Source organism: Loxodonta africana, chromosome 27, assembly GCF_030014295.1.
Source record: "Loxodonta africana isolate mLoxAfr1 chromosome 27, mLoxAfr1.hap2, whole genome shotgun sequence".
In the NCBI taxonomy this organism is placed as follows: domain Eukaryota; kingdom Metazoa; phylum Chordata; class Mammalia; order Proboscidea; family Elephantidae; genus Loxodonta; species Loxodonta africana.
In genome coordinates, this window is record NC_087368.1 from 11,884,658 (window position 1) to 11,905,484 (window position 20,827).

A 20,827-nucleotide genomic window follows, 5' to 3' on the forward strand; every position below is an offset into this window, starting at 1 on the left:
ATTAAACAGTTTAATAATACAACCCACTAGGTGAGAAATCAGGGTAGTTTTAATCTGCATTTCTCTTATTACGTGAGAAGCAGAATATATCACCAATCTCTTGTGACTGACCTTGGATTACTCTGATGCTCCAAAGAAGACTAAAAGTGCCTTGGGCTCTCCATGCTACATCTCTGTAGAGCTGGACTGGCTTAGCAATAGCAAGGGTTCGTCTCCATTTCCTATGCTTATTCTTTTCTACCACATTTCCTTGCACCCACATTTCCCTTGCACCATGGTGTTGTCTTTACTAAACTTCCCCAACTGTCTCTTTTAATGCAAAAACAAATCTGTGAAGGAACCAGTGGAGCCAGATGGAAGGGCATTCTAATCTCTTATTTCTGCAGCAGACTTCCGAGTGTAGGATGGGAGACAGAGAAGGGAATAAAAAAGCAGCCAGATTGAGAACACAGGTTGGAAATATGTGGGATATAACTAAATGATTAAGTCTGGCTCCTGCTAAAATGAACAGTAGGCTTAAACCCAAAACCCAAACCCACTGCCATCGAGTCAATCCCGACACACAGCGACCCTACAGGACAGAGCAGAACTGCCCCACAGGGTTTCCAAGACTGCAATCTTTACGAAAGCATATGGCCACGTCTTTCTCCCACGGAGTGACTGGTGGATTTAAACTCCTGATCTTTCTGTTCGCAGCCGAGCACTTTAACCACTGTGCCACTCTAATCTAGTGGCCTAAAAATGTCACTGCACTAGGACCCGGCTGGAGTCAGACTGAAATTATACGACCTGGTCTCAAGGACAGCCTGAAAGACTCTCTGTGCAGAAGTTGAAGACCGAACATTAAAAAGAGCATCACTAGGTCACACTTACACCAGTGGAAATCGCTCCCGGTCTCCGGTGGGTTTTCGTTTGACCGTGAGAAGCAGGCTGGCCTGCAAATCCCCATCTTTTCATGACACCTTGAAAACCTTTACCAATACTGCAACAAAACAAATATTAGAATTTACATACTGAACAGAGCTTAAAATATTCCCAACTGTACACTTTCTTCATAGTACCTCAGAGTTTTAACAAAGCTTCTTATCTAAATAACTAGAAAAGGCTATACAAGCAAAACTGCAGAAGAACACTCCTTTCTTTATCTCTGTCCTGGTTTGCACCCCTTCCTGGAGTCTCATTCTATATAAAAAGATTAATTAGAGACGTGAGACAACAGCAAGCAAAGCACAGGGAGTTTTTTCTGAGCAGGGAATTTCATCATCACAATCCTGTGAAGACAACACTGTAAAAGCGGTAAAGATCGATCCCAAAGTATTCATAATAGATGTGGCAGGCTACTGTTAAAACGGACCTCAAAAATCCCTGCCTCCTGGCACTCACGCCGTGTGTAATTCCCTCCTCTTGAGTCTGGGCTAGACCTAGTGACTTGCTTCTAATGAATAATAAGGCAAAAGTGATGAGATGTCAATTCTGAGATTAGGGTGCAGAGACACTTTGGCTTCTGTCTTGGCACTCTCTTGGTCCCTAGGCACTGAAGGAAGCCAACTGAGTTACTGTAAGCTGTCCCATGAAGAGGCCCATGTGGCAAGGATGTTTGAAGCCAAAAGCCATTAAAGATCTGGAGGCTACCAACAGTTACATTAATGAGCTTGGGATCTGATCCAAGGATTTAAAGTAATTGCAATTCATTGTTTTAAGCCATTATGTTTTAGGCTAACGCATTATGCAACAGTAAATAACACAAAAGCACACCTAAATAAAACAATGATGCCCTAAATGCTGAATTAATTTTACTTTTAGAAGTTACCACACGAATCTCAGTTTCAAGGTCTGGATAGGAAGCCAATGGAGAAATAAAGTCAGAGGGTAACAACTTCTTAAAAGCCTAATCTCTTAATCTTTAAATGAAATCACTTCATTTTCCAATTCTATTAACTAGAGAAACATTCTGAGAAGGAGGGAGAAAGTAAGTAATGCTAAGGTTCAAACTTTAAGGCTTGTCTCTGAATGTCGAGTATATCGATCAGTACAAATGATACAATGAAAAGGCTAGAAGGAATTTTAAGGCTGTACTGGACATATTTTACAAACTAAGACAAACTCTTTTTCACCTTTCACTAGATAATATGGAAACATATTTATGATGTAGTATTCCCTATCCAGAACAAAACTAGCTATTATTAAATAGACAGTACATAGCTCTCTGTACTATTTATAAAAAGGCCATTTATAAAAAGACCAAAACAGATGATTATGAAAACCACCTTGTTTCCACAAGGACCTTACTATGTATTTAACAAAGAATTATCAGAGAGCAATGAACTGAAGTTAGCTCATGTGAGTAATATAATTTGTTTCAGATAAGTCAAAAATTCAAGACAGAAACAATTATAAATTTTATGTATAACAGCTGAATATAATCACATTATATAGGTCAAAAGTCTAAGACAGGAACCTAAGATAACTGAATACTTCACTAAAATTTTGCTTTAGAAATTTACAAATATTTCTGCTTAACACTGAATCTTAGAACATAACTAAAAAATAAAAAAGGTTGGCAATTTAAGAATAAAAGGACTATCTGAAGAGCCAAATGAACCTCGGATGTTGCTGCGATAATGTGTAGTAAATAACACTTTAGAGAAAAAAGGGGAGGGGCAGTGAAAATACTAACTTGAAATAAACACCTGTTTTTAAAATACCACATCCCAACGTTGGCCATTCTTGGTAGAAAGTTTACTGGTACCTTCTGAGTTCTCAAACTGATTCATCTCTTACTTAAGAAGAGAGAGGGCAAGTACGTGCACCAACGGAACACATGCCAGGTAAATTACAGAAGATAATTTAGCTCATTGTAAGAGTAAATGATTATAAGATGAAAGTGGTATCCTGAAAGTGCTAATTATCTGCCGACTAATTACAGATTGTTTTTCAATCTAGCTCTAAAATACATCATGTTGTTACACTGTGTACAACGGGAACCTCTTCAATAAATAACCTTTAAACAAAAGGATAAAACACAAATGACATGACAAATTATTGGCTTAATTCAAATCACAAGAGAATAGAGTGCACCTGTTGATCTATGGGTGGTACAGGTATCTATTCTACTGCCTCTGGCAGTTGACACCCAACTTGAGGACAAAAACAAAAGCAAAAAACGAACTAATCTATACTTAGCATACCCAGGCACATTTCAAATGCAAGGTCTTCACAGGTCACATAAAATAAAAGCATCATTTTATTAAAAGTGATATTCAACACATAGAACACGACGGTTCATCTCCCTCACCCCCCTTTTTCCACTGCTGTTTTTAAGTAATGACAGCAGGAAAAAAAAAAAAATCAAATAAAGGAAAATTCAAATCAGAAAGAAGTGTTAGGAAAACCAAATTTAGTACAACATATCTGAAAATCAGGAAAAAGTAAAATAACACATTTTATTGAGACCACTTATACTTGTTAAACCAAAAATGTCTCAGAAATTCAGATGCACCATTTAAATTTAGGAGGCTTTATTGCCCTTGTTTCTCAGTCCATTTTCCCTTACTGTACTTTATGTTCATTAAGGGCAGGGACTGTGGCTGATTTAGCCCTATGTCCAATCCAGAGAAGTCAGAATAAAATTTCTTCCTGGCTATGGCTGTGCTGTGAGAACCAAGATGACTCCCTTCCTTTATTGTGTTCTGAAGTTTCTAACAGGTGTATCACAGACATACTTTACCTTGTTATAATTTTTAAAAAGATGGTATTAAGTAAAGGGGGGGCAGGGGTTTTTGGAAAGTATGAACAAGCAGAAGCTCACAGAAGGGAATGCCCCTACTGCATTCTATAAACCTCTAGGGAGCTCTACTCTGTGAACTTCATCCCCTTGTGTATTGTAACAAATGTCCAAATGTCTATCAGCAACACTCAGGCTTTAATATAAAATCTATCATCTATTTCTCCACTTTGTGAGAAGCTGCCTTTCACTGCATGATTCTGGATACACTTGTAAATGGGGACAAAACAAAAATGTCCCTGAGGTGAGCAGTGACCTGTTCTTTTGAGCCTGTCCCTTCAAGTCCTTTGGGAACTTGCTCCAATCTCCCCATCACCTTGAGGAGCTCCCTCGCCTCTGGCTCGTTCCTCCATGATCCTCCCTCACTTCCCTTCTTTGGAAATAAACTGCTTGAAAGCGCTCGCCGCTGGGTCCGCCCCCCTCACAATACCCATGATATTGAAAGTATACTGTCCCATCACTCTTTGGAACTTGCTCTGGGGCTAACCCCTTAATTCCCAAATCCCAAAGCCTTTTATTAACATAAGTTTTTATTATGAAAGTCTCAAAGATTAAAGTTTATTATGGAAGTTTTAAAACATGCTCAAAAGCAGAAAGACTAGTATGATGAACCCTACAAATCCTTCACCCAGGGACAATTACCAACTCCTACTTTGTTTCATCTATTTCTCTCCTCTCAACTCCAATGGTTTAAGGCAAACTCCAGATATCATATCATTTTTATATGTAAACATTTCAGTATGGATCTCCAAAACATATGGATTCTTTTTAAGAACAAAATACTATTGTCACAACCCCTCAAAATTAGTAAATTCTTTTCCTTAATATCAAATATCCAAAGTTCAAATTTCTTTTTAAACAGACTCTCCACAGGGTTCTCCTCTCCCCTCCTTCCTAGCCTCCCTACCCTTAGTCATAATCACTCTCCCTATCTTCCTACTTCCCTGCTGCCCTTTGAGATGTCCCTTTCCCCTTGCTGCTTCAAGAAAAGATGATCTCAGAGTCCTGCCTGTGACCCTCTTCTCATGATAGTTTAAACCAGGGGTCAGCAGACTACGGCCTGCACTGGCCACCTGTTTTTGTAAATGAAGTTTTTATTGGAACACAGCCACATATATTCATTTACATATAGTCTATGGCTGCTTTACAGCTATAATGGTGAGCTGAATTACAACAGAGACCATATGGCTTGTATACCTAAAGTATTTACTATCTGACATTTTGAGAAAAAGTCTGCCAATCCCCAAAACCATTACTTATAAACTTGAGCTCCATGAAAGCTGCCCTCTGATAAGAATCTCTCCTGCTGCCACCCACATCCACAGATGTGCTGACCATATCCAATCAGAAGTGCCTCAGTCATTCATTAGTTTCTGAAACAGAAACGGAGTATCCTCCCCTCTGGAAGCTAGCCTCATCATGTCACTAGAGTAAAATTTCTAAGTGGATAATCCGGTCACACAAGCCTCTCCTCTGCTTTAAAAGACAAAACAATGGAAACAACCAAACCACAACCCTGAATGGTTCCCTAGCAACTTCCTCAGTCTGAGGCATACAATGTCTTTTACAACCAGGCCCAGCTTGGCTTTTAAACACTGCCCACCACAAATCCTAGGCATAGCAGATTAGATTACTCCATGAGTCCCTTACTACGCTCTTCTCCTTCATGCCCCTGCTCATTCTGGTCCTCCTGCCTCAAACACCCTTCCCATGCACTGTCTTTCTACCATTATCATGAAAAAAGTACCAGAAGTATTTACCACCAAGCGTTGCATCACCTGCAAAGTACTTGATTCTCTTAGTTAAAAAAATTAACATCAGTGCTAAGCAGAGGTTTTTCAGTCAGACCCATTTCCAAATTAAAAGCTTAAACTTTCTTCAGCGAATTCATGCTGTAAAAAGGTTAAGTGACTTGTATACAATCTCTCAGAAAATAAATGAGTACTAAATAAAGGAAAAAAAATAAATAAAGAGAGGGCTCTTAACGTCTCTAAGAATGTGCCAAGATCAGGTTATATTTTTATATTTAATAAATAAAAGTGGGGGTGAAGGAAGAAAACAATCAGCTTCTCTATGCTATGATTAAACACTGTGTCTGAATATAGGGAAATGGAAGACTCACTTCAGTTCTCAGCCAAATCAAGATTGTGCTTTATGTATAAAACTGATCCACCAAGAACATATTAGAGTGAAATGAAACTTTTAACTGTGGAAAAGTACTCATGGGTATAAAAGTACAATGTTTAACCCAACATCAAAAGAATTCTTTGTATAATTTAAACATTTCACCATGTATTAATTCAAACTTTCCAAATTAGTTTTAAAACAAATAAAAAATTCCGACAAACAAAAAAAGGGAAGATAACTTTTACCAAAATATCACATGTATATAAAAGGCTTGTTATCAGCCAATTCACTGTCCGCTCAGGATTCACTTTCAATTCACGATGAACTAATATGGCACAAATGTTTTCGTTTTTAATTGCACCTTCTCCCCATTTCAGCAAACTCACCCAGATGTTATCTACCTACTTTCATCTTCTACACATTTCAAAGTTATAGTACCTCTACTGAAGGGCCTTGTAAAGTCTGGGAGTATGTTTCTATCCAAATCAGTGTTGTTGTATAAACCTATCTGATCAGTGGTGAACAGCTCCTAAGGCCACAAGTCAGTCAGTCACGGTGGGATTCCCTAGTTGCTTTGTGTTCCATGTACGTATACTTTAAAGCTGTCATATAAGGTCTGTATAGCCGTAACTCTCTAGGATGAGTCCAGGACAGCATGACCTGAAATGCAGGCATTCTGCTTCTGTCTGAAAACCATAAACTTCCCATCAATATCTGCAATGTTTTCATCAACAAGTGATTGCTAAGTGATTTCTAGCATCAAATCGAACTCATTCAATAGTAAACAGACCCATCTATGTGGTCATTCCTTTGTGCCCTCTTACGAAAAGGAAGCATTTGTTGGCTGGCCTAAATAAATCCAGAACAACACATCTGCTGTCCTGAGTGCAGTCAGCTCTTCTCAAAAACAGGAAACTCGAATGACCAATTCTGCCATATTCTCAGTTTTCAGAAGGTCTTCAGCCGTATCACTTTCTTCAACAGATCAGAAGACCACATTGCCATGCTGTCGATCTGTCGTGAAATACCTGTTCTGTAGTATAGGTAAGAGTGGGCCCTAACACTTGGAAAACTAAGGGATTATTTTTTGGAAGCAGATTTTTAGAGTTGAAAGCAATCTTGGAAACCATTTAGTCCCATACCCTCATGTTAAAGATGATAAAATCTAAATCCAGAGAAGTTGTCACTTACCCAAGGTCAAAGCCCCGGAAATGGAGGCATCTGGTTACGCCTTCAGGTCACACTACCCGTTGAGAAGTAGATTAGAACAAAACTATAAAAGTATGCAACAAATCCGAGAGGCACGAAGTTATTTCAAGGACATCCTCATTACTCTGTAAATTCTAGATGTAGCACACAGTATGTTATCTTAAAATTACCTAGAGTGCTTTGAAATGCTACCTTGCCATACAAAAGATAGTATTAAGAGAGAAGGCAAGGCTTCATGTTTTCTATTCATTTAAAAACTATTTCCTATTGAGGCAGACACGGATCATTCCCTTTTTAAATAGGAACCAAATGCTCCTGAGCTGTGGATGCCATGTTTTTAGTCGCTACCCTAGGCTGCCTCTTATTAAGCCTTGATTTTGCTGACCTTGGGTTAAAAAAAAAAAAAAAAAAAAATGCTGCTTTGTGGAATTAGAGAGGCAATTACAGGTGCCTACTATGATGCCTACTATAAAAAATTTTAAAGCAACAAAATGTAACTGTAAAACATCACTCCCAACTCTAGTCTTTATCTTGAAACATTCACTTTGACCAGAGTTTTTTTTTTTTTTCACAGAGATTATATCCCTCTCTAATCATTTTGAAACTGTTCACTAATATGCTTAAAATTTGACTTCCAAGAGTAACTAGTAAACAAAGTAACTAATTAAAAAGGAAATAAAATTGAAAATGTGCAGGGATGGACAGAAATTGTACCCCGAAGGCAGCATACTCCCTTGCTTCCCCCTCCCAGAGTTTACAGCAAGCACCCAGGAGTCACAACAAGCAGCCAGTGAGGAGAGTTTCTCAAGGACAGCGGGCCACTTCTCTGAAAAGTGTGCAGGGCTGGGCACAGAGCCCAAAGATGCTCTGCTCTTCAAAGAACCCATTTAGCCTTTTCATCACTTTTAAGACTGGTGGACAAAATACTTCTTTATACATTTTGATATTTTAATGACAGAGCCCAAACTAACTGAACCTCGGCTCCCCCATATTCCCTTTCACTTTTATCACCAGGGACAATCCAAGGAGTCGCCGACTTACGATGGGGTTCCGTTCCAAGGGCTCCATCATAAGTCTGTTCTGACTTAAGTCGAATACCTCTTTTCTGGTTGTTGTTTTCATTTTTATTGCCTTTTATTATCAGTATCTTTATAAATTCGATCCTTGGGGGGTTGGAAACATTACACATAAATATCTGCGAGTGAGCACCTGAGAATGGTAACATCAGCAAATCGCGCTGCAATGCTGTACGTGGTGCATATTACTAACGATAAGACGTAAAAAAAAAAAAAAAAGAACAGTTGTAAATATGGTTCGCTGTAACTCAAATACATCGTAAATCGAGGGCTACCTGTATCACCAAGATAAATGTCTAACTTTCCATTTTGAGGCTGAAGGACAATGAGAATTTAAGGGGCACCGATGGCTTTAAAATAATAAGATCATGCCTAAAATTGCTATTGGTAAAAACATATGGTTTGTTTTAATTAACCCAGATCAGTAGACAGGATATTTACATTATCCTTCTTCCAGAAAGGAAAAAATCTTTTAACTAGTGGAATGAATTGTCATCTGACTTCAATCTGGGTTTCAACTTTTAAATGACTGAATGAATAAATTTCAGACAACCAGAAACAAAGTTACTTCAGGTATGCCACTGCCATGAATTCAAAGTTCAGTGAGACAGCTGGCAGGAACATGCCCATCCGTGACCACTGCTATGTACCCATGACCACATCTGTAGCCTTCACGTCCTTTGAGGCAGAGACCTAGCATTTTCCCCAAACACAATGGATAGACACATTTTTTACAGTGTTCTATTTCATTCTTTTTCTACTTCTTTCCTTTTTCTTTTTAATTACAAATTATAACAAGCACTGCTAAGATTCAACAGAAATAAGTGGGCTAAACATCCTATGTTGAAGATGGAATCGATAGTCATACTTCACCTCAGCGCACTAGGGTTTGTTACGTCTAGGAGAAAACTGTAGAAGAAAAAACTATTTGTATTTATACATTGTCTATAGCTGTTTCCTCCTCAAAATTGAGGCAGAACGAAAGGGAAAATGTTAGACCTCCAAACCACGATCTATTACAAACTATGTTGGAATATAATCACCATTACAGAACAAGAATATAAATTGTGGAAGGGTGGCAGGGAGAGGGAAAGACATCATTACATATGTTAAAAAACAAACAAAACCCTTTGCCACTGAGTCAATTCTGACTCATAGTGACCCTACAGGGCAGAGCAGAACTGCCCTATTGGGTTTCCAAGGGGCTAACTAGAAATATGAACTGCCAATCTTTTGGTCAGCAGCCAGCTCTCAACCATCATGCCACCAGGGTCCCGTATATATGCTAGCTCTTAAATTTTACTTAGAATGAATTACATAAAACTATCACATTTCAAAGACTGGGCTTTATTATTTATTAATAGCATAACAAAACTATGAAAAATTATTCTGCTAGAATGGTTTTATAGGTAAGATGTAAGAATCTTTCCCATAAAATCTAAATTGGATTTGTATTCTCAGGCCCTTTAGATAAAAAGTTATTTCTGGTATGAAAGTAAAATGAACTCTGGTAAATATATATTTACCTCACATCTCAAAGCAGAGACTTGTAAATTTATCTGTTTATGTAGAGAATTATACCCAAATTCAGATAAACACAATGTATCTTTCAGTGTAAGCAGATTTCCTATTGCAATTATTAAAAAAACAACATTTTTACATTTTAAAGAAGCCTTCAAGAGGTTGCTGTCGGTCACTGATTACTTAAAAAAAAAGTCTGATACAATTTCAAACCTAAGGTAGATTCTATTATACTCTATTTTCTTAAATTACACAGTAATTTTTTCTTTTTCTAATTTTCTTATTTACATAGCTATTTCTAAAATATTTTTAACCCAGTAATTAAAATCGAAGGTATACGGTATAAAAATTTGAAATGCTCAACATATAAGTGTATATTAACAGTTACACTTATTACGACATTAAGAAAATTGAGATTTTGGAGATTTGAAATTTTTTTCTAATGGAAATGAGATGATGCAGCAAATTCCTAAAGAGGCCAATCTTCAGTTTTATGCTAACCAAATGTAAGTAAAATAAACAGGCTCACTTTGATTGACAATGTTACTTGAAACTGGATGAATTAAACTTGCTTTAACGAGATGTTTCTGTTGGCACTTCAGTGGAGTTAAGGAAAGGAAGGCACTAGAATTCTGTGCTGGGTAAAGGAGTGAGGGAGGAAAAGCATTTCAACTCCGCTGAGCTCTGGACTAGTCTCCAGTCCGTGGGTCTCTGGGGGAGCAGCATCAACATAACCCGGGAACTTGTCAGTGACGCAAATTCTCAGGCACTACTCCAGATCTGGGAACCCTGGCGGCTCAGTGGTTAAGTGCTCGGTTGCTAATAGAAAGATCGGTGGTTTGAACCCACCACCTGCTCTGAGGGAGAAAGGTGTGGCAGTCTGCTTCCGTAAAGATTTACAGCCTTGGAAACCCTGTGGGGCAGTTCTACCATGCTACAGGGTTATGATGAGTTGGAACTGACTAGACGGCAACAGGTTTGGTATTTTTTTTGGTGGGGGAGTTACCCCGGATCTGGAGCCTTAGTGGCACAATGGTTAAGTGCTCAGCTGCTAACCTAAAGGTCAGCAGTTCAGCAGTTAAACCTATCAGCTGCTCTTCGGGAGAAAAGACCTGGTGCTCTGCTCCTGTAATGATTTCAGTCTAGGAAACCCTATAGGGCAGTTCTGCCCTGTCCTATAGGGTCACTGAGAGTTGGCTCAATGACATGCAACACCAACCCAGATCTACTGAATCAGAAACTCTGTGGGTAGGGCCCTGAAATCTGCGTTACAAGCCCTCCAGGAGATTCTGAAACACCCAAACATGAAAATCGCTGCTCCAGTCTCTAATCACCCCACTCAACCATGTCACTGCACAATTTTTTTTTCTCCAGTGTTTGCACCTGTAACAGGATTAATAATGAAAAAGAAGATGGAGCTCAGAAGTTTCAAATTTTTAAAACGGGCTGGAAATAAAGGACAACGTACTGAGGGAACATATAGTCAATAAGGAAAAGAACATTTTCATTGGCTATAAAGGACTTAAACTACAACTACGGGGAGCTGCCTAAAAAGGAAGCATCAAGGAAAGGGGATAAAAGAAGAGTTTAGAAAGAAAAAGGAAAAGCAAGCAAATGCACGTACACGTGTGTGCACACACATTCCCCACAACCCAGGGAGGGCAGCTGCAAAAAGAAGAGGCTAGTTATCCTCCCGGCTCTTATCAGCTCTCTAGTCCCGAGGCTGGCACATGGCTGTACACAATCTTGTTTTCTAGGAACACCACCTTAAAAAAAAAATTCCCTTTTCATTTTATAGTCATAAGCAGAAGGATAAAGTTTTAAAAATAACTTTTAAGAAGCCAAGGGAACACAACAGTAGCACACAAGATGAAAGCGTTCACAGCACGCAGGCATTTGAAAAGCGAGGCTCTAATCCAAGCTAGTCACAAATCCAGCCACGAGGGTCTCTGCCATAATGGCCTCTGACTTTGGATGGTTCCTCAGAATACCCCATATATCCCGTAAAACACACAATGGGATTCACACACCATTAACTGTGTGTAAAGTATATTATACACAATAATTCAGATATTAAAAAGTAAAATAATCTGATTCATAAAACACACACCTTTCCAACTAACCAAATCAAAGCCTTACGGCTCCAATACTCTGAAGTTTTGACAAAGGAAGGTAGAATAAACACAGTTATCAAGACACCAGTGATTTTAGGGGCCCCATTTTTTTTTTTAGTAACTAGGGATGAGTCCCCAACAACCAGGGAGCAGAAAAAAGGGGGGAAGTAGTTCATAATCTCCCTAAAAAGAGCAACTGCCCTACTTCCAAGCTATCACACTCCATTTCTAAGTAGCCTGACAAAGGCAAAGGCATACTGCAGCTGCCTGCAATGGCTTGTATTTGAAACCAGGCCATAACAGTGTGGGAATGAGGAATGCATTTGGCTGTGGTAAGGAAACTGATGCTGGCACTCGTACCGTTCCCATGGGTAAAGGCTGCTCTGGCTCCGTCACTGGGATCATGGGACTCGCCCAGAGCACCTGGGGGTCACTAGTCATTTACAAAGGGTTCCCAATCAGAATACCCCGGGAACATAGGCTGCAGACATTGTCATATGATCCCAAAGAGAAAACTGAGGCACAAAGTGAGTTGAAATGCTATCTAGATCGAGAGAACAAGACACTGGATGGATAAGAGCTGATACCTGGAGTTTTGCTTAGTCTAGGTCATGGGGATTCCAATAACCTACAGTGAATACTTTCTATATAAACATATGTAAGGGCTTGGTTGATTCATTCCACAGAGAAGTGATCTCAACTCATTTTTGAAAAACTACTTCTCATAATATCTCAATGTTTTCTGGAGATCGTCTAGCCAGTAGTGAACCACCCTAAGCCATCTGATTCAGACACTAAGATATGAAAGAACTCTAGCACCAAAAATACCATGGCCTAGTCTAAATGTGACACAACATTAGCATTTCTGTTAGTGGCAATCAAATGTTCATTGCTACTTAACCCTTGTTTAAAGTTTACACATTAAAAAAAAAAAAAAATTTTTTTTATTCTGCTTTTACAAAAGTCTCACTTAACTAGTACTGACAGATAACATGCTATCGAAGGGTCTACAGTGTGACACCATTTCTTCTAACCAGCTTTTGACAGGCTTTTAACACAGATACAAAATGTTTTCTACTTTAGCTGTTTCCTAGAATTGGAAAGAAGTGCCAATTACTAGACCACAAAATAATTTCACAAAGAACTCCATCAGCATTGCTCATGGATATTTCACCATCAAAATGTAACCTTTAGTCTTCAAAATAGAAGTCAGCCCAACCCACAAAGAACCTGAGTAATGTGACCTATCTCTTAGCTCCATTTCAAGAAGCATACATCTCAGTTTAAAAGCTGTAACCTGATAGGAACTCTTCACATACAACTAACTCAGTACAATTTTAAAAACCAGTATATGCAATAACATTAAAGATCAGAATTACGAATAAATAATAGGTATTTATTCTTTATTCACTGAGTTGAAGGCTGTACTTCACTCACGCAGTTATTTATGACTATATGAAGAAAATAAACAGAAAAAGAACTCGCAACGCAGACCTACGTTTTGGCTGTGACATCCACATACTGTCCTGGGCGAAAATGGGCAGCATAAAGAGGAGTGCCTTAACAAAAAAGAAAAAGCAATATGAAATTCGTCAGCTCAGAAACAGGAAGTCTTCTAGCTATCAGATTTCAAAAATGGTAGGAGTCACTTCTGTAAGTATAAATATTAGAAACATTCAAATAATTAAATTATTCAACCAACATGCTTTTTAATTGTCTCTGTGTAGGCTGAAGAACAATGTGCCCTGGTGCCTGGTGCTGGAGTGAGCCACAAACCACAGCTGGCTGACGGGCTGGGGGCCACAGAGGTGCTGGTTGACATGGGCAGTTCCTGTGACAGCACAGTGGTCCTGCTGGTAAATGCGCTGGTTTGATGCCTCTCGGTCATTTTGTGAATAACAATAAACTGAAATAAGGTTAAGTTTCCTATCTCAGATACAGAAAACAAAAACAAAAGAATGACTCAAAAAATGTTGAGGCTGAGTAAGATCTTTTTTCATCCACTGGAGATAAGTTATCCAAAAGTAGGAGATTTAATTATTTCAGCCCTGATCCCTCATTTACAGGGAAGTGATTACGGCATGTATGATATGCATGCAAAGCCCATACTTATCAGAGTTTTGGCAGGCTGGTTACTGTTTCAATAAAATATAGTCATCCCAGAATGTGCCCAGGTAACTGAAATAGCAAAAAGCTACTACTACAGATACCTTTTATTTTTTATATAGTAATGTTCCCAAAATTAAGTTATGCAGAAGTCAAATCTTACTTTAAATGGACTTAGGAAACATGTTATTTAAAAAAAGCTTTTTGTGACTACAGTCTTTCATGATATTTTGTTCATAAAAATTTAGAATTAACACTTATTTTAATAATTTGGCAATTAATCAGCAAACATTTCTAGGGCCCTTAAAATATGCATAGTTAGGAATAGAAAAATATAAGACACGGCCTTGACCTTAGGAAATTTATTATCTAGATGAAGAACCAACATTAACATCATCAAATAAGAGATTCTTTAAAAAAAAAAACAAAACAAAACCAGAAAACCAGGAACAAACATAGGAGAGAATGTAATTGAAAACTAGGTTTCCTGTTTGTTTAATACAGGCAGTACAGCACTGCAGGGTTTCACCGGGTAGACTCCTTTAAGGCAGGACCAAACCTGGATTTGTATGGGCAGAGAAAAACTTTGAAACAAGAAAATATAGGAGAGATTAAGAGTGGCCTCATTTCTATGGGGCTGAACAACCGAAAACTTATTTTGACATTCTATGGATTAAGTATGTCAGAATTTTTAAGTAAGAATCTTTACGTTGAGGTACTGTGGTTAGTCACTCTCCCGGTGCAGGCTATACTTCTTCAAGTTCCTCTATCTAAGCAAGAGTCTAAATATTCTTTACCGTGAATATTCAACCAGTTTTGACCCATAAAAAGATCAATTTTATATGATTTGACTGACAACAAAAGTTAATGTGGACTCAATTTTTACTTTTATCCTAAACATAAATAAAGGGTTTAAGAAAGTTAGCTATGTTAACAATAAATAGGGGAAACTGCTTCAGATCAAACTTTCTATACAACCAAATAATATTTTAGAAATGTCCCTTTATATTTAAAGTAAAATATGTCCATAATAAATCATTCAAACATATAATGATCCCTGGACTTCTACAAATTTTTATACTTTAATTTCACTTACTTTACCTTAAAGTTACAAAACTGGCACTTCAAAAGATACTTTTAATTCTAGCTCATATCAAGGTTGACCCTCTGCTGCACTAATTAAAATAAAATAAAATAAAAAATTTTTTTTCTATTGCAACTGCATTTTACTTCAAGAAATTCAGTTCAGAGTTTTAAATAGCAAATCTTAAAACATCCTTCTACTGTCTTCTTCTTGAACTCAAGTTCAAGAGATCAGGTAGCTTTTTTGAAATTCAAAGATGTCAAAATGCTGTATTTTGTTAACTATTTGAACCAACGTAGAATTATATGCCAAAATCTTACTTTTTGACATTCTATGGATTAAGTAAAGTATTTTGGAATTTTTAAGTAAGAATCTTTACATTGAGGTACCATAGTCAGTCACTCTCCCATTGTAGGCTGTATCTTCTCAAGTTCTCCTACCTAAGCAAAACTCTAAATATTCTTTACTTACTAGAATAAAATACCAGCCTGCAAATAGCGAACCTTGCATTTTAAAAGTTAGTGTATTTATTTGGAATGGCTTTTCCAAATGCAAAACTCTCTCTACATTACAAACAAAAGTACTCCTCCGTCTCTCACAGGAAAACAAAGTGTTCTCTCCAGTTTTTTCCTCTTGAAAAAGAAAAAGACTTGTTTATTCCTAGTGATTAAACCAAATACAGTTTTATATTTAAAAATAAATGTTTGGGTCTTTGTATTTTGGATTCAGCTTTATTGAAAGGGCTGACATTAAACGAATCACATATATGGGTATTTTTACCTCCCTCCTCTCCCTGACCTCAGATTACCTGGCTTAATTACAGCGTTATCTGTCACATGAAAGATTTTAATTTTCTGTTTTGGTGGTAATCCAAGTTCTTGGTAAAATTCCAATATGGATGGAGATTTCTAAAGAGAAAGGAGCACATATAAGCAACACATTAGATACTAAAGAGAAATGAGCACAAATAGATACCACATTAAATACAAATCAAAGAGCACCCTGTTCCCCTATGGAATGGGGGTGAGAATTTTATCTATAATCCAGTTACAGTTCAATGAACAAATAACCTTACTATTTAGGATCAAATCATTTGCAACGTCTCAAATATAGTACCCTGGAAAAGACCTCTGTCCTGTAGGAAAAAGAGTTGGGTCAGATTTGAATACGGACTGGAGACTGTGTATCAAGAACCTTATTTACACCCTCTGACACAATAAGCTCCTTTCTGGGAGACTACCAGGAGGAATTACTCTGAAACATGTATGTCCGCAGCATTATTTTGCTATTTTATACCGCTCCTTTGAGGGGTTATAAATACCAGATATCTTTACTGCAGGAAGCACATGGAAGTACGAGAAAAAAAAACACCTAGAAATAGCATTAGTTTTAACAGTGTATCCAACCATACGCTTAAAAAAACTGGAATCATATGCATATATAAGCCTTAAAGATTTTCTTCTCCCACTTTAAGCACTGTACCATGATTCTCCCCTCAAGGCATTAAATATTCTCCAAAAACACAATTTGTAATTGTTATGAATTCCATATTTGAGCTATTCCTGAATTTCCTTAGCCAGTCTCTTAATGTTGAACCTTTATGCAAAGAAGTAGCTAACGTAAGAACTGAAAAACCTTGACCTTTTTGCTTGTTTACCTCAAGCACCTCAAAGCCCAGACCTCCCACGGTATTCCTCATCCTGGAGACCCTCACCCCTTCATGTTGTTGTTAGCTGCCATTAAGATGGCCCCGACTCATGATGATCCTATGCATTATACAGCAGAACTGCTCCACAGGGCTTTCTTGGCTGTAATCTTTACAGAAGCAGTTGGCCAGGGTTTTCTTCTGCAGAGCAGCTAGGTGGATTCAAACCACTAACCTTTGGCTTGGCTGCTGATAGCAGACTGCTTGCACCACCCAGGCTCCTCTCACCCATTTATAGCTTTATACATTCCCTAATCCAACCCCTCCTATCCTTTCCCAACCCTGATGGTGATCCCTGAACACAAACTAACCTGTGGTAGAGTCCTTTGCTCCAACTAAACCAGATCTTTACATAGAACACTGCGTCCTCAGCAGCCCTCTTTGGGCATAGTTAACTTGCCCCCACACACCACTGAGCTGAGAGGTGGGGCAAGCGTCCCCTTTGCTATCCTTGTTGCTTCTGTATCATTGTGCTCCACCCGCTTCCTAAAAGGCTCAGCTCCTCTGAAGTTCATGACATCAGACTGCAATACCTGCTATCCACAGACCAATCTTTTTCATGTTCACTGTCACTCTCTGAGCACTGTCCCTGTATCATGTTCTGAACCCCGGTGATTTCAGCATCACACTGATTGACCTTCCCATCTCCTGCCCTCTCAATTCTCTGACTGCCTCACTTCTAGCGATCTTGTTCTCCGCCCCACCTCAGCCACCACTTTCATGGTCATATCCTAGAATCTATTTTAACTGTTTCCTCTCCAAAATCTCACTCTCTTTTCTTTCTAAGTCCCACAAATCTTTGAGCAGGGCATATCATCTGCTGATCCTACTTCCTTTTCTTTGGCCATCGCTCCTCACCCCCATCCTCACTTCCTTCCTTTTTGGGCTTAGATTCCATGGTCCCTCTTTATAATCATAGCCTATCAACCCCCTTGCCCTCTCTGGGTAAAACCTCAACCCTGGGAAATCCGACTCTTGCCTACTTGCACCCCAAGCAGCTAGAAGAAAACATGGTGGGTTCACACTTAAATATATAACCACAAACTTCAGAGTGAGTCCTAAATATGGCCCGGCCAACTTATATATCCCTGGTTCAACCTCCTACCAAGACAAATCACATCTCCTTCTAAAACCTCCAGTACTGTTCCTTCCTCCTCGCTTTTACCTGATCATGTTACTTCTTATAAAAAAAAAAAAAAATAGAAGAATCAAGAGAACTTCTCCATCTGCACTAATATTCTGTCACTCCTCCGCCCCATCCTAGGTTACACATGAGACACAACAGGGAAGCTTTTAGAAAATAACAATGCCAAGCCAAGCATCAGGATTTTTTAGAGTGCCCTAATGGGAAACTAAGGTTGAGAATCACATTGACAAATTGAACTGCCCATGCTTCTACAAAAAGCCAAATCCCTCACTTGTGAACCAATTTCCCCCTTTCTATTGAAACTTCCCTACCAGTATACAAATGTGTTGCAATAAGACGCGTATTAACACAAAACTGCTTTGATCACACATCCTTCTTCAACTATTTTTTTCTCTTTCCCTTTACAGCAACCCCCCTGAGAGGAAGAAGAGGCATCCCCCTCCCCTAGAAAGACTTGCTGTGTCTACTTCTTCTCTTCCTACTCTTTCAAATCCACTTTAATCAGGCACTTTCAGTCCCTGGTACTCCATGGAAAGTGCAAGTCAAGAGATCACTCACTTTCTCTACAAGGTCAAACACACCGGTCAACACTCATTTTACTGACTGCATCAGCAATGTTTGACATAGGTAACCACTCTCTCTTTGAAAGACTTTCACTTGGCTTCCAGTCATTATTCTCTCTGTTCTCATATACAGTGAAGACCCCACATTTCTAACTTCAATCCCACATCCTACTCGGAATTACAAACTCGTACGTCCAGCTGCCAACTTACTATTTCCACCTCAACACCACACAGCAACTCAGGCTTAACATGCCTAAAATTGAACTAGATCTTCCCCATACCTGCTTTCCTCTGGTCTTCCAAATATCAATAAATGGCAACTCCATAATTCCTCCCCCACGTTTGTCAGTTTGTCATACTGTGGGGGCTTGACTATTGCTGCAATGCTGGAAGCTATGCCACTGATATTCAGATACCAGCAGGGTCACTCATGGAGCTTCCAGACTAAGACAGACTAGGAAGGACCCGGCAGTCAACTTCTGAAAAGCATTCATCAGTGAAAGCCTTATGAATAGCAGCGGAACACTGTCTGATATAGTGCTGGAAGATGAGCCCCCACCAGTTGGAAGGCACTCAAAAGATGACGGGGGAAGAGCTGCCTTATCCAAGTAGAGTCGACCTTAATGATGTAGATGGTAAAGCTTTTGGGACCTTCATCTGCTGATATGGCATGACTCAAAATGAGAAGAAACAGCTGCAAACATCCATTAATAATCTGAACCTGGAATGTACGAAGTATGAATCTAGGAAAATTGGAAATTGTCAAAAATGAAATGGAACGCATAAACATCATTATCCTGGGTGTTAGTGAGCTGAAATGGACTGGTATTGGCCATTTTCAATCGGACAATCATCTGGTCTACTATGCTGGGAATGACTACTTGAAGAGGAATGGTGTTGCATTCATCATCAAAAAGAACATTTCAAGATCTACCCTGAAGTACAAGGCTGTCAGTGATAGAATAATATCCATACACCTACAAGGAAGACCAGTTAATACGACTATAATTCAAATTTATGCATCAACCATTGAGGCCAAAGATGAAGAAATAAAAGATTTTTATCAGCTGGTGCAGTCTGAAATTGACTGAAAATGCAGTCAGGATGTGTTGATAATTCGTGGTGATTGGAATGCGAAAATTGGAATCGAAGAAGGATTGGCAGTTGGAAAATACGGTCTTGGTGATAGAAACAATGCTGGAGATCGAATGATAGAATATTGCAAGATCAGTGACTTCTTTGCAAATGCCTTGTTTTACCAACATAAATGGTGACTATACACATGGATCTCACCAGATGGGACACACAGGAATCAAACTGACTACATCTGTGGAAAGAGACGATGGAAAAGCTCAATATCATCAGTCAGAACAAGGTCAGGGGTTGACTGTGGAACAGACCATCAATTGCTCATATGTAAGTTCAAGCTGAAACTGAAGAAAATCAGAGCAAGTCCACGAGAGCCAAAATATGACCTTGAGTATATCCCACCTGAATTTAGAGACCATCTCAAGAACAGATTTGATGCACTGAACACTAGTGACTGAAGACCAGAGGAGTTGTGGAATGACATCAAGGACATCATACGTGAAGAAAGCAAGAGGTCACTGAAAAGACAGGAAAGAAAGAAAAGACCAAGATGGATGTCAGAGGAGACTCTGAAACTTGCTCATGAATGTCGAGCAGCTAAAGCTAAAGAAAGAAATGAAGTAAAAGAACTGAACAGAAGATTTCAAAGGGCCTCTCGAGAAGACAAAGTAAAGTATTATAATGACATGTGCAAAGAGATGGAGATGGAAAACCAAAAGGGAAGAACATGCTCGGCATTTCTCAAGCTGAAAGAACTGAGGAAAAAATTCAAGCCTTGAGCTGCAATAGTGAAGGATTCCATGGAGAAAATATTAAATGAGGCAGGAAGCATCAAAAGAAGACGGAAGGAATACACAGAGTCATTATACCAAAAAGAATTAGTCGATATTCAACCATTTCAAGAGGTGGCATATGATCAGGAACCGATGGTACTGAAGGAAGAAGTCCAAGCTGCTCTGAAGGCACTGGCGAAAAACCAGGCTCCAGGAATTGACAGAGTATCAGTTGAGATGTTTCAACAAAGAGATGCAACGCCAGAGGTGCTCACTCATCGGTGCCAAGAAATATGGAAGACAGCTTCCTGGCCAACTGACCGGAAGAGATCCATATTTACACCTATTCCCAAGAAAGGTGATTCAACCAAATGCAGAAATTGTAGAACAATATCATTAATATCAGATGCAAGCAAAATTTTGCTGAAGCAGCTGCAGCAAGTATATCGACAGGGAACTGCCAGAAATTCAGGCTGGTTTCAGAAGAGGATGTGGAACCAGGGATATCATTGCTGATGTCAGATGGATC

The 20,827-nt window shown here is 38.8% G+C and overlaps 1 protein-coding gene across 3 annotated transcripts in view; it reads right to left on the bottom strand.

The window, feature by feature from the left end:
* The window catches only part of MRPL3 (mitochondrial ribosomal protein L3), a 69,538-nt gene that overhangs the window by 36,214 nt on the left and 12,497 nt on the right, over positions 1–20,827 (bottom strand). For all 3 annotated transcript variants that reach the window (XM_010600490.3, XM_064277331.1, XM_003420905.4), the window contains exons 5-7: positions 15,830–15,929; positions 13,330–13,390; positions 874–982 (exon numbers count right to left, since the gene is read on the bottom strand). In XM_010600490.3, the coding sequence (XP_010598792.1) occupies positions 874–982; positions 13,330–13,390; positions 15,830–15,929 (270 nt within the window). The remainder of the gene's footprint in view (positions 1–873; positions 983–13,329; positions 13,391–15,829; positions 15,930–20,827) is intronic.